This window comes from Pezoporus wallicus, unplaced genomic scaffold (assembly GCF_028554395.1).
Source record: "Pezoporus wallicus isolate ANWC-B61680 ecotype Strahan unplaced genomic scaffold, APGP_CSIRO_Pwel_v1 contig_6312, whole genome shotgun sequence".
Classification (NCBI taxonomy): Eukaryota; Metazoa; Chordata; class Aves; order Psittaciformes; family Psittacidae; genus Pezoporus; species Pezoporus wallicus.
In genome coordinates this window covers 742352-756124 of record NW_026642251.1, presented here as the reverse complement: position 1 = coordinate 756124, position 13773 = coordinate 742352, and the positions used below count along the sequence as shown (strand labels likewise).

Genomic DNA, 13773 nt, shown 5'->3' with positions numbered 1-13773 from the left:
CATTGTCCAAGGTGTGTCTCGGTTTAAAACTGCCTCACATCCACCCCCAAAAAAAACCACAACAAACCCTTTGGATTCCTTGAACCTGACACAGTCCAGCAGCTAGCGGAGTGGTATCATGGAGGACATAGGAGCACAGCATGCCTCAGAAACATCCCTACTCCTCAGAACCCAGGTTTAGACAGAAGATCCTTCACCCAGAGTAATGCTTTGCTGTCCCTGCTAGTACTGACGCTGTGTTCTCTGTCATGATGGGCTTTGAAGAAACAGTGTCCTTCAGTTTTTCAACTGTGCCTAACTTTATAAAGCTGTTGTCTTCTTGGGCTTGTATTTGTGTGCCAAATAGGTGTGTCTTGGAAACAGAAAGGTTGCATGTCAGCCTGAGCTGAAACAACCAGAAAAGCCCCTGCCTTGATCGAAGATAACAAAAGTTATCTTCAACCAAAGTTATCCTCTCCACACATGTATAATTTGGTTATTTAACGGTCTTCATACAGAGCCTGCATAACAAGTACTGAAAGTGTGTCCTTTTCTAATGGTATAATAAATTCAATTTTAACTACCATATATTCAGATTAGTGTATTCACTGCACTCAAGTTTAAATATCTGTGAAGGTTCTGTCATGTTTTGGGACTTTTTGGTTGTTTTTTTTTCCCCTAAGGGAAAAACACTTCCTCCAGCTTTCACAACTCTTTTGTGGCTTTGACTGAGCATCCTGAATGGGCTGTGTAAATCTCACTTGCAACTCCCAAGTGTCTACAAATACTTTAAGTGGAATATTAATAGCATGTTATCTTTCAAGGCCTCTTTACTTGAAGGTCAGCAGAATATTTTGCTGACATAAGCTTACTTTTGTTTTTACAAAAGTAGGAAAAAGGGAAATTTTGGCAGGCCCACAAAGACAGAAGGCCAAGTTTATAGATGTCTAACAGAGATTGCTCTCCAATGTTTTCATTTGCAGTTGGGCGGTGACTACCAGGGTTAACTGTGGTTAATGGGGCAGTGGGAAAATCGAAGGCTCTGTTCTGATGTCTGCTAATAGCTCTGTTTTGCAGGGACATAGACGCTGTGCCAGCTCCCTACTGATAGATATTTTTTCCTACCATTCAAATAATCTGAATTCCAAACTCCAAATTTAGATGATTCTGTAGTTTTACTCACTGCCATTGGTCATATGCTTAGGAATGAACCCCTTTAGCCAGCCTTCTACCACTCTGAATATTTTGGACATGTTCGAAATATTCTGATTATACAAGCAGAATCATATATGGCTAGTTATGGATAACTATATGTGGATAGCATAATGCATGGGTTATGTAGAGCATACAGTTGTAGCTGATGGTTGGTATTTTTGAAACAAATAATGAAAACTGTATTAAAGTACTAGAAAATATATATACATTTGATTAGATATTTAGTATGATGCTCTTCCAATTGTCTGGGTCCATGGCGCTATTAGTTTATGTTAAAAGGACTTCATATTTTGTTTGCCATTTTGCAAGAGATGGGTTAAAGGCAAAATAGCGTTGCTAACCAAATCTGCATTTTACCACCCGTAGGTTTAGGTTTCCATACGCATGCTTTTAGTTTTGTAAAAGCTGGGGGAATAGAAGGAGTAAAATTGAATAGAGAACGCTTTAAGGGGAATGTCATTTCAGTATATGAAAATTTAAAAGTGTTTCTTCAGCTTAAGGTTTTGGAGTTCTGTGGTGGGTTTTGTTTTCTTGTTTTGTTTTGGCATTTTAGGAGTTTGAGTTAATGTGCTGTAAAGTTCTTCCAATGTCAGACGATATTCTACCTCAGGAGTTAAACTCTGTAGGTTTCACAATGCAGATGTAATTTAATTATTCTCAACTTCCAGTTTGGACAAGCCCTTAGGTACCACATTAAATTCACTAAACCCCCCTCTACTTCCATGTTCTTCCTGCTGCAGCATTATAACTGTAGCACAAGGGGCCTTGGAGCAACCTGGTCTAGTGGAAGGTGTCCCTGCACATGGCAGAGGGTTGAAATTGGGTGAGGTCCCTTCCAACCAAAACCAGTCTGTGATACAGTAAAAGTGTATCTGGCAGAAAAATAGTTAAGTTTGGGAGCCATTATGTTGGCTGTCATGCCGCATTTTCTGTTCTGATACTTTAATGCTGATACGAGGAACTTTGCATTACAGAAGCTACTCCAGATGACATGGTTTCCGTGCAGTACACAAGTTAATATTATGCACAAGTTAATGTGCTGTGCAAGAGGAAAGTAATGCTCCATGAGAAAAAACTCCTCCCTCCCAGCCCCAAAATTGGCTGTTTCGGGCAATATTACTCAGAGCTGTGGGGAGCAGAGTGAACTTTTAAGATTATGCTGAACTTTTCAGAGTTAGAATCCATCAGCTCTTAAGAAAGGAGAGATAGAAGCTTTCCTGTGGGAGGCTGGCTACCAGCAGTGACCAGCCCGAGCCCCTGAGGGCTGCTGAGGTGCAGTCATGACAGGGATTTCTCCAAGTGGTTCTGGAAGAATTAATGTTTCATAAAATCTGAAGTTGTTCCTGTCATGATGACTCATATTAGACAGGTCAAACCTGCACATTTACTTCTGTTTAGCCTAATCGTGCATGAACATGGGTTTTTGCTGGCTTCGGTGTCATTCAGGGTTGGGGTGAAGTTGCATATTGCAACTCCAGCAAATTCATACTTGAACCGATATTTCTTACAATGATAGCACTTTGAAAGGGGGCGTTCCTCGCATGTACCACAGCGTTACCAGAATGGAGGGTTTGGGATTTGGGGACTGTTTTGTGGCTGAAAACAAATCCGGTACATTCATAACTTCCAGATGTTCGTGTCGATTTCGGAAACACTTAAACCAATAGATATTTCGGGGGGATTGACGACGACCACCTAGCTTCGGGCAGGAAGGAAAGAGACGTGGGACTCACGGGCGGAAAGGGTTGACTTGTGCTCGGGGGGGGGGGCGGGAGCGGTGGTGTTCGCCGCCGAGCTGCGGGGAGGAACGGGAGGAAGGGTGGGGAAAGGCCGGGAAGGAGGAAAGGGAAAAGAAGGCGCGGGCAGGGCCTGGGTTTTCAGGGGGGTCGGGCAGGGGGCCGCCAGGCCGCCAGCCCATGTGCCGGCAGCAGCAGGGTGAAGTCTGGGAGGAAAGAGGAGGACCGGAGGAGACGGGAGGGAGGGAGCGGCCGAGCAGTGCCGGAGGGGGCGGGCGGAGGGAGGTGGCACGTCCCGTCCGTCCGGGCCGGACCCGTCTCGTCCCGTCCCGCTCCGCCGCCGCGGTGCGCCGGGGCGCCCTGGCTCGCCGCGGCATGGTCACCGGCCGCGCGACGGGCAGGCAGCGGCGCCCCGGCGCGCGACCGGGGCGGGCCGAGGATGCTGTGACCCCCGGCGCGGCCCTGCCCACCCGGCCGGCACCGGCTCCAGCACCGGCACCGGGCGGCAGCTTCTGAGGTTGCTGAAGATGGTGGTGGCCAAGATGAGCGGCGGAGCTCCTCCACTTGGCCCTGGCCGGAGGGACCCCTGAGGAGCCCTGCCTCGCCTCGGCATCTGGCTCCGTTTGTGGGAGATTTTGGTTTTCTTTTTATGGTTATTACTATTTTTCTGTGGTGTGTGGCTCTCGCTGCAGCCAAGGTGGATGGCCCGTGGTGGGTGCAGCTGGCCTCACTGCCTCTGCAAGGGCAAGATGGTGGTGGTGGGGGTGCTGGCCGGGCTCTCGGTGCTCAGCATCCTCACCTACGGCTACCTGGCCTGGGACAGCCTCGGACTCGGCCCCGGAGAGACGGGAGCAGCGAGCGCTGGGATGGGTGAGGAGCCGGGGGTCAGCTCCCCCAGCTCGCAGCCACACATCGTCTTCATCCTGGCTGATGATCAGGGCTTCAGAGACGTGGGGTACCACGGATCCGAGATCAGGACGCCCACTCTGGACAAGCTAGCTGCTGAAGGGGTTAAACTGGAGAACTATTATGTTCAGCCGATGTGCACACCGTCCAGAAGTCAGTTTATCACTGGAAAGTAAGTTTACTGCTACTTCATCATTTACCTCACCATCTTAAAACATTGTCCCTGTTGAAAAGAGCACAGGTTGAACCTGGCAAGGTCCACATCTTTTTTATCCTATTGGCAGAGCCTTTTTGATCTTCTTTAAAACCTTGAGCAAAATGGACTTTCTAATGTGTTTGAAGTAGTGAAAGAAAACCTCATGCTCTGTGAGGCGGTGAGGATTCAGCACTGTGTGCTACCCTTGCAGTGTACTGTCCTACAGTTACTGCCTCACAAACATACGTGCTAGTTGTCAAGTAGTGTTGCAAGTGCTGGGAAGTGATCAGCTTGGATTTTCTGGGCCATTTCACAGTGACTTGCAGGAGCAGTCTGTGTTAGGGAATTGAAAAAGTTATGTATCCTCCCATGTGTTCATTGCAGCCAGCATGTTGGCTCACAGGCCCCATGAGCATTGACTTGCGATGAGTTTTCTCTGAGGGCTGTACTGAATGTATGAGATGGTTCCTCAGTGCGTCACAGGTGGATGAGTGCCAGGAATCCATACTCTGTCGGGATTCCCCATGCTGCAGCATCGCTCTTGTCATGGTGTGGTTGCTGCTTTGCAAACAATTGGAAACTTTTCTCTGAAGCCACTAAACAAGGTGCCTTGCCAAAATGCTAACAGCAGTGGGCTGGTACTGTGTGTGCTTTGCCCTCTCTGGTATTTGAGCTGTAGGAGTGGTTCCCAAATACCTCTTAAGTGTGGACACATTTACTCTGGAACAAACTCACCTTGTTTCTGTTTAGCTTAACTCATTTTGACCGGAACAGGGAACTCTTAAAAGAGCAAAAGAAAATGAGAGTGGAACAGTTACTTTGTTTATGTTCTCCTTTCCTTAAGTATAAACAGGAACACAGCAATGTTAATACTGCTAGTAGAAAAAATACATGCTTAAATGAAACAAGCGACTGGCCTCGTGTCTTGTGTCTCTGTATGGTAGAGTTGGAGATAATTCCTGGTCTCAGTCTAGTTCCCAGATGGCTGGACCACAGAGAGTTGCATGGAGAACTGACATGTTATCTAGAGCAAGGCTTCCCCTCACAGTTTTTCGGATTTTTTTTTTTTTTCTTTTTCCTTTATGTGGACCATTTCTTATTTTGAGACACCTACTCACTCCTTCATCAGAACACAGTGGCCCTGCACAACTGAAGTAGCGGTTTACAAGGGCAGTGTGTATCAGGATAGTGCTTAATGCATCTTGGTTGTCTTTAAAGCTATGCAGCAGTTGGAAGGAACAACCTTCGCTAGCAGCATGTAGCCAGCCAGCTTTCCGAGGACAGTGGTTTGGGAAGCAGGGCTTCACAAAGGGAATGTCATGTTACCCAATAATGACTCATGAAGTAACTGGAGGAACAGGATTACTCAGTTCCGGGGGAACCAGGGTGCTGCTTCGGCTCTTGGGAGACTGCAGGGGTTGTCTAAGCACAAAAAGGAACAAAAGTAAAGTAAGGAGTAACAGTAACTCAGTTTAACTGTTTTAATCCTTTGGTAATTAATGAGCAGGTTGTGTGTAAACATATAGTAAAAGTCAGGCATGTTCAGAGGAACCTTGCTTGTCGTTGGCTCGTCAGGCGGGAATCTGCCTGCTTTGGTTTTGGATGCTTTTATAGGAAAAAAAAGAAATTAGCTTATTCTTCATTTTAATTTTCTTAGTTTGCTGATCTAACTAAAACCTTTAGAACACTTTTTTTCATGTTCTACTTTTGAGAGAAAGGGAGCTGCAGAGGGAAGGAGCTGCAGAGGGAAAGATCTACCTCACGTGACTAAGAAATAAGGGAGGGAGTGGTGAGGGGTTAATAGGCTTGGGTAGAGTATTAACAAGAGAAGTTCAGAGGATACTATTACGCATTCTCACTGAAGATAAATGCTAGTAACAAGTGCTTTTAATGCTTCTTAGTAGAGGCACCTTTATTGAAATGGCAGGACTCAAAAACTGCTAAGCCAGGAGAAGTACTGTTATTTCTCAGATTCCAAGATGTGTCAGTTCAAGGCTAGAAGCCTGCCTGTCCACAGAAGGATCACCTGGATGCTTCATGCCTCCCAATACACATACCACGCTTAACATGTTCCAAACATTACCTGATTGATCTATAAAAAACAGAGGGGCTTATGTAAACCGGACTCATCAGGGAGCACTGACTCACCTTGCCAAGTGGAAGTTAAACTGGAGGCTTCAAATTCTTCACAGGTCTCTAGACAGGCCCTCCAAGGCTTAAGTTAGTAAAGAGACCCTTTTGGTAGCTGTCCTGTGCTAGTGAATGAGCACAAGGAAAGAGGTTGGAGGTGAACATGTCAGAAGGAAGAGGTAGAATTAGCTGTTTTTTTCCCTTCATGCTGTACCACAGGGTAACTGTTGGTGAGTCTGTCTTTCTGACCAATTATACTTCTGTTTGATTTCACATGAGCTGTACTTGAGGCTTTGGCCAAACACACATTTTCATTTCTTGCTTTCTCCCCCTGTTACCTCCTTCCCCATTCACTCCATCAGAAACAGCTGCTTTCAGGCTAATAGTAAAGTTTGGCTTCCACAACTTTTTATTTTGGGCTTTATTTATGGGTGTGGAAAGGGGAGTTGCAGCTGAGCTGAATCTTGGGAACAGAGAAGAAAAGTGTGAGCCAGTGGGCTGAGTGCCACATGTGATGTGCTCTGCTCTGCTCTCCCAGCTGCTGTGCTGGGGCCAGTGTGGGGAGGTGAGGGAGGCAGCTCAAGTGAGGCAGCTCAACCCCTGCTCCAAAGCTGCATGACTGCAATGACAGAAGGGACAGGGGCTCCAGCTTGTGGTGCTCCTGGGACTGCTGCAGTTCCTGCCTCAGCTTCCACAGCTGGAGTCAAAATTTGATCATCGGGGGTTTGGAGGCTCATCCCTAAGTGCTGCTTAAGGCTGGTTTCAACAGGGCAGTGCCCTGCATGTGATGGCTTGGCTTCGTGAGCAAAGATTTGGGAAGGGCTTTAACCACACTTGCTACAAGCATGATGACCAAGGGCATGTGGAATATGCAAATCTGGTTGGAAAAGGGTGCTTAGGCAATCAGGAAGTGTCGGACCAGGACTGTCATCTCCTGAGCAATCTCGAGCGACCCATGTGCTGGTCCGCCCGCGTGCAAGGTTGGATCTGCAGCTTCCCATGCACCTTGTCACCTGCCGTTTCAACCCTCGCCTGTCCATACAGACAAGTGAGAGTAAGCTCTTCCAGCCTGTGCAGAGGACTTTTTTAGGTGAGGCGCAGCTTGCGCAGAACTGGCCCCACCCTTTTCACCTGAGGTTTAACTGCATGTAATCATGAGGTGATTGACCTGCTGAGAAATTGTAGAAGTTTTTTATTTTTCCCCTCTCCCAAAGGATCAGTCAACATGAGTAGTCCTCCAGATGACTTGTATTGCGCGACACTGTTTTTTTGCTGTTGCTTTCTCCTTGGAAGTATTAGGCATTCCTCAATAAACCAAATAATTACACATGCTGAGTTAGGTGAGAAGAAATCTGCCTCTATGTACATCAGCCATGCAGGAGTATCCTTAAGATACAAAGAGACATGGATGTGGTACAGAACACATCTAAACTAAAAGGCTGCTTTTTAATTCATCCATTAAAGAAATTGAAAATAAACACATTTCTGTTTTTTATGTTATTATAATTCATATAGAAGAAAATAAAAAAATAGTGGCTCAGACTTAAGGTCTTCAAATTCTCCCAGCTAGGAAATGGGTTAAGAACATACAAGGGTGCTCAGCTTGCACCTATCAGCTCACTGGCCAAGCATTTAGTGAGTTAGCTGTTTTATCTGTGTGCTTAATTACTTTATGATTTTTCACCCCTTGTATTATTTCATAGACTAGTTTGGTAGCATGGGTTAATATCTTGATTTATGGAACAATACAGGCCATGTAACATGAAGAAAATCTAAGATTATTTGTGTGTAAAGGTTTCTTCATGTGCATGTATGACAGTGGATTTAGGTGAGGTAGAGAGTAGAAGATTGACTTATGTTTGTGTGTGGTGTTGATTATTTAGATAGATTGCTAACTTGTATTATCATTAAGAGTCATCTTTTTTTTTTTAAATGAAGAATTATTGAAGAACAGTCAGTGTGGGGACAGTTTCCCAAAGTTTTTAAAGAAAGATTGTGGCCAAGAGAATTATTATGAGCTGGTGAGACAAAAAGACTATAAGCTTAGGTGAATATCTGTTGAGGTAGCTGACCCAATTCCATGGAGGGTATTACGCAATGGAGTTATATTTGTTGGAGTAATACTTAATTTAGGAAAGGAATTTGAGAAATAAGATTCACTGATTAAAAGGAATGTAGACATAATATCGCATAAATGTTTTTGGTGTGGAAGCAGGCAGTGGACACCTATTTCCTCTGCTAGGCTTCCAGTTTTCTGCTGACCATCAGACTTGTAACCTTAGGACCTTGATGTGCCTTGGAACCCCTTTGGGCCACAGGAAGGTTCCTGACCTATGCAGGAGTAGGGATCTATCTCTCTGTTTGTAGAAACCAATGCATAGATAGGCTGACAGATCACTAAGGAACCTCAACTCTTTTACAGTGAACAGTTATGAATCATGGAATCCTACACTAATCCTAAGATTGAGATTCGCATGATGAATAGAATATGGAGATGGAGGATGGAGAGAAATGTTGAAGGCTCGGGGAAGTAAATACTGTTTTCACTGGCATAAAATGAAATATGAGAATTTGCTCCTCCAAAGCAAACAAAAATAGATTGTATAATCAGTAAGCATAATCAAAGTGTTATTTTAATATAAATAATTACATCTGTTGCCTAATTATATAAGTATTACACATATAAATGCATATAGCTGGTTAGCATGTATTCTCTTGTAGGCATCACTGTATATCAATACACAGTTCACCTTTAAAAATTATGATGTCTTAGCACACTAAGAGTTATTTTGGCAAACGGAAATAGAATAGAGTTTAAAGTACTCTGAATTGAAAGCAGTGTAGCTAACTTGTAGTCAAACAAAAGCACTGTATTTGGGGGTTTCAGACTTGTAAGCCTTTGCTTTCCCTGCCTCCTGGGTGCATAATGGTCCCAGCTGCAGTCTCAGCAGTTTGGTTGCTCTGAGAAGGAACCAGTACAATGGTGTGTGACTCAGAAGCTCACTTCTGTGCTCGGAGTTGGAATGAAGGGTCTCAGAGGCCTGGTGGGAATACTGGGGAATGTGTGTAGCACTCCATTATTTACATTCCCTATTCTGTAGTTCACCAAATATGAAGGACTGGATAAAATCAGCCTTAAGTGTCGAGAGGGGGTCTCATCTACCCTGAAGTAAAGAGACTTGGCAGTCATTGGTCTGGAGTTTAATTTTGATCAGTGTTTCCATTAAGAACCTGAATGATTAAATAAGATGTTCTGACTAAATATGCCACTAAGATAGGAGGAACTGCCAGCATTAAGGGACTATAGTGATAATGAAAATCTTGACAAATTAAAAAAATAACCTGAAAAAAAGGCAGAATTAAAGTCAGCAGTGATAGATAGCAGATCTATGCTGAAGCAGAAATAACTTTACAAGCCAGAGGATGGTGAACAACTACTTAGCATTTCTGTAGAAAAGTGGCTGTAATTGTAGTGAATCATGCATGGAATATAAAGTCAACAATGTCATGCAGTTACAAAGAAGGCAAACATCAAACCAGTTTGTATAAATACAGCAGCCTAGTAGATACGCGAAGGAGCTCTTCTGCTCTACGGCTGGAGCACTTGTGCCCAAACTTGGGCATCGCTCTCCGAGAGGACGATAGTGTCCAGATAAGGATGATCAGATATCTTAGAAGGATAACCGTGGAGAAACAATCAGAAGAAACTGAGTAGTTTAGTCTCCAGAAGAGAAAAATGAGGAGGAACCTGATGAGTCCTCAGTATTTTAAGAGCTGTGAAAAGAGAAAGGACATAATGTGTTTTCAGTGTCATGATTGATGGTGCAAGAATGAGTAGCTTTCTTGGGCAACGAAAAAACTTCAGATTAGAGAACAGGGAAAACTTTCAAATGCTAAAGGTTGTGAAACTCTGGAATAGCTGCCTTTGGGAAGTTGCTGTGTTTCTTCATTGCCAGTCATTAAGAACAGATAAGACAAATATGTCAGGAATGACATAATGTAGTTGAATCTGTCTTGGGGAAAAGAGTTGAACTGGATGGCTATTCTTCCAGCTGAGGTTCATCTGTGGCTCATTTGAAGTCTGTATTAACTACAGAAGGCATTCGGAAGCAGTATGTTTGTAAAACATTTTTCAATGCTAGAAATTATTTCAGTGTTCATTCTGAAAGAAAGGTCTGTGGAAACTTGACTTCAGTTTTCTCCTAGAAATTCCTGTTTTCCGTATCCTCATTTTCTCTGAAAACTCCCAAGATTTTGTTTTGTAGGCCTTCATAACTCTTGCGATATGTAATTACTTTTTTATGCTGACTTCTTTCAGGACAATTTGTGGCGTTGCTGCAAAAGATGTTGAGGTATCTTTTTCCATGTTCTTGTTACGTCTTTCACTTAGGATGACATTGTCCATGAATACATACATATATGTATGCAGCATACACAGAGAATGAATCAATAATTAAATGCAAGGACTTAATTTTCTCGTTTACTTCTGCCTCTCGGCTCTCCTGTGTTTGTTCTGCAGAAAATTAGATCCAGGTACTGAACTGCTCTATGGGCTTAAGATACAAGAAATCTGTTCATATCACTGTAATTGCTAATGCACTATGCAAAGGAGCATTTGGAGGAAAAAGTTGGAAACAGAACTTCATGCAGACAATAAAGATTAAATAAAAATAACATGGAGGAAATAGGAAAGTGTACTACAGGTTCTGATAACTTCTTCTTATATCACTTCTTGGTAACTTTTAAGAGTACTGTTTGATATTTAGGTCTGCTGCCTATAAGACAAACATAGTGTTATCTGACATATATAACTAATGGGATAGTGGAAGTACATTAACTCTCTTTTTCATTGTCAAATTTATAAAAAGTGCAGTAAATTAAAGAAACACAGTTGGAAATAAATTTACAGTATCTGTGCTTGTAAATGATCAGTACTCTGAAGAGTTTAAGTTATAAATTTTAAGCCTTTGGTTTGCCTTTTTTCGAACTGGAAAAGAGAAATTATATTCCATGGGAAAGTTAGGCTTTAAATAATTAAGGGATTTTGCTCATTCAGCATTGTTCCTGGTATGTTTGCTTTGTAATTGATGATGCATGTTGCTGCCTGCAGCAATAACTTGAATGAGTGGAAGTGGTGGACTCCTATTATAACAAATCTTGATTTCCCTTCCTCTTTCTCCATGAGACCCTGTAAATCAATCGAGATGAGGATGTCAGATGGGTGGCTGGAAACAAAACTGTGTAGTAAAGAGATGGGGTTTACTTTCATGTTAAAGGATTTAGACCAAGATGTTCAAGTTAGAAGGGACTTAAAATCTGGGCAAATTAAATTCATGTTTTCTTTTAAATACATTTTGTAGAAAGATTTGCCAGGTTTATGAACTATTTTATTTCACTTTGTGGGGAGTTAATTTTTTTTCCTTATGTTGTGATTTGTGTGAATTGATTTTTATGGAAAGTTTATGATTTGTTAATTTCCACTAAAACCCTAAAATGTTAATGTTTATTAATAGATACCAAGTCAATGGTTGTCAAGTTTGACACATCTGAGCAATTGCTTCTTCAGCGCATGATGCTTCATGCTGCTTTTTTCATGTTCTACTCCAGACTAGTAGTTACTTGCAGCTTGAGGAGCTAGCACTTGTTTGTTGGTTCTTAGCTGTCAACCTTTGAGGTTTTCTATTCCCCTGTTGGTTTTTTTGTTTGTTGGGTTTTTTTTTTTTTTGTTTGGTTTGGTTTGTTTTTTTTTGTTGGGTTTCTTTCCTTGTTTTGTACTGATTTGTAGGCAGACTTTCTATCCTGAAGAAAGTTTCCTTAGATTTAGAATGTATGCTTAAGAATAAATAGGGTAATTTCACCAGCCTTAATTCATTAGATTAATATAAATAGTAAGAGGTAAATGAAGATTGTGCATGTGAGAGTGATCCTGCATGGGATGTGTTTGCTTTCTATGCATCAATAAGTAGTCTTTTTATAATAGCTGCCCAATTTATTAATTTTCTTACTTGAGAGCTAGTAGGTGTGGCTGGTGACCTCAGCTTTTCTCTGTAATGTAAACTGGTAGGGTGCAATGCAGTGAAAATTAGTCTTCAGGTAGGGAGAAGCAATGCAGTATCTTTAGGCTGAATACACTCCAATATACTGTTAACTCACAGATTGTAGCTCTCTGAATTTAATAAACTTTGTCAAAGCAATACTTATAATCACATTTTATGTACTTAGTTTGTCGTGTATTACAGTTCAAAGAGTCAGAAAACTGGGTTTGAGGAGGCCTCTGGAGGTTGTCTAATTGGGTGTCCTGACAAATTACACAGTAGGGATGCAGTGACTTTATAAACTCTCTTTTATTGTTTGTTTCCTCCTGGAAATAAGAAAATACTGCAAAGTATTCAAGAAATTGGAATCTAGACTGTTGTTTGTTAGGCAATTCCCTAGCTTTACCAGGTTGTCCAGTTTAGTGAACTTAAGAAAACTGTTTTGTGAACTTTTTCCTGTTTCCATTAATCTCTTAAAAATAGTGGGGGGTTGTGTTTGTTTGGGTTTTGTTTGTTTGTTTTGTTTTTGTTTGCTTTTTTTTTCTTCTGTGCCAACTGATGAAATGAGTTCAGCGAATTTGTTAATGTCCATAGCATAATGGCAGCTCCTTCCTTAACTGTTCCATGTCGTATTTTCAAGAGACTTTAGGGAAAGTTATTCTAGTATGTTCGCTGATTTCTCTTAAAACAGAATATTTAACTTTTGTACTTATTTTACTATTATCTTTTCAAATCCACTGTCATTTGCAATATGCTTCTAGGACTTACTGACATGCAGGATGCTTTTCTTTAGTTTTCTTACCGCCTTATGTACAAGGTAAGGCTTTGAGAGCTGGGTTTCCTACTGTGCAGAAAGCAAGTCTGAGAGGAATCTCATCCCTGTCTTCAGCTACCTCAGTGCGGGGAAAGAGAAGGCAGGAGGTTCTTTCAGAGGTGCACAGAGAAAGGAAGAAAGGCTGGGCACTGCTTGCATCAAGACTAGGTCAGGCTGCTCAGAGACATTGATAGGTTGCTTCCAACTTAAACTATTTTATGGTTCTAATTTGTCACAATAAAATTCCTGGTGGATGGGAGGAAGGAGCAACTTACTTCTGTGTTGTTTCTCCCCTTGCAGAAGTTCTCTAGGCAAAAAATAAAGTATTTGGAGTGTGCCTGCTTGGTTTATGGCCCTTTTACCTGACCAGTCGCTCTCGAGTTGTCGTTATTGCATCCCTGTTAAAGTCTTGTTTCTTTAAGAACGCAACACACTGGTAAGAATATAACAACACTAAACTTAGCATTGTACCTCAGATTCTGAACTTTACCACATCTGTGCAGGAAGTACCTACATTAGTAAAGACGGACTTACATGTATCAGGTATGTTCTTCACTGAAGTGTTTATACAATTTGTGAGATATATTTCTGTTGTCTTCATTGTTGCTGTTGTTACAATATTGAATTCATTTTAATGGGAGGGTGAGAATTTGATCCTGTATACAGTGCAGAAGGATAACAATGCCTTAGTTCTTAATTTTGTAACTATACAATTTGATCCTTTTACATTGCAAAACCTTTAAGGCTTCATTTAAACTTATA

The 13773-nt window shown here is 42.2% G+C and overlaps 1 protein-coding gene across 1 annotated transcript in view; it reads left to right on the top strand.

The window, feature by feature from the left end:
- The first annotated feature begins 3263 nt into the window (after positions 1–3263).
- ARSJ (arylsulfatase family member J) overlaps positions 3264–13773 on the top strand; it is a 43846-nt gene continuing 33336 nt past the window's right edge. The window contains exon 1 of the mRNA XM_057428328.1: positions 3264–4008. Coding sequence (XP_057284311.1) covers positions 3632–4008 — 377 coding nt within the window. The 5' untranslated portion in view covers positions 3264–3631. The remainder of the gene's footprint in view (positions 4009–13773) is intronic.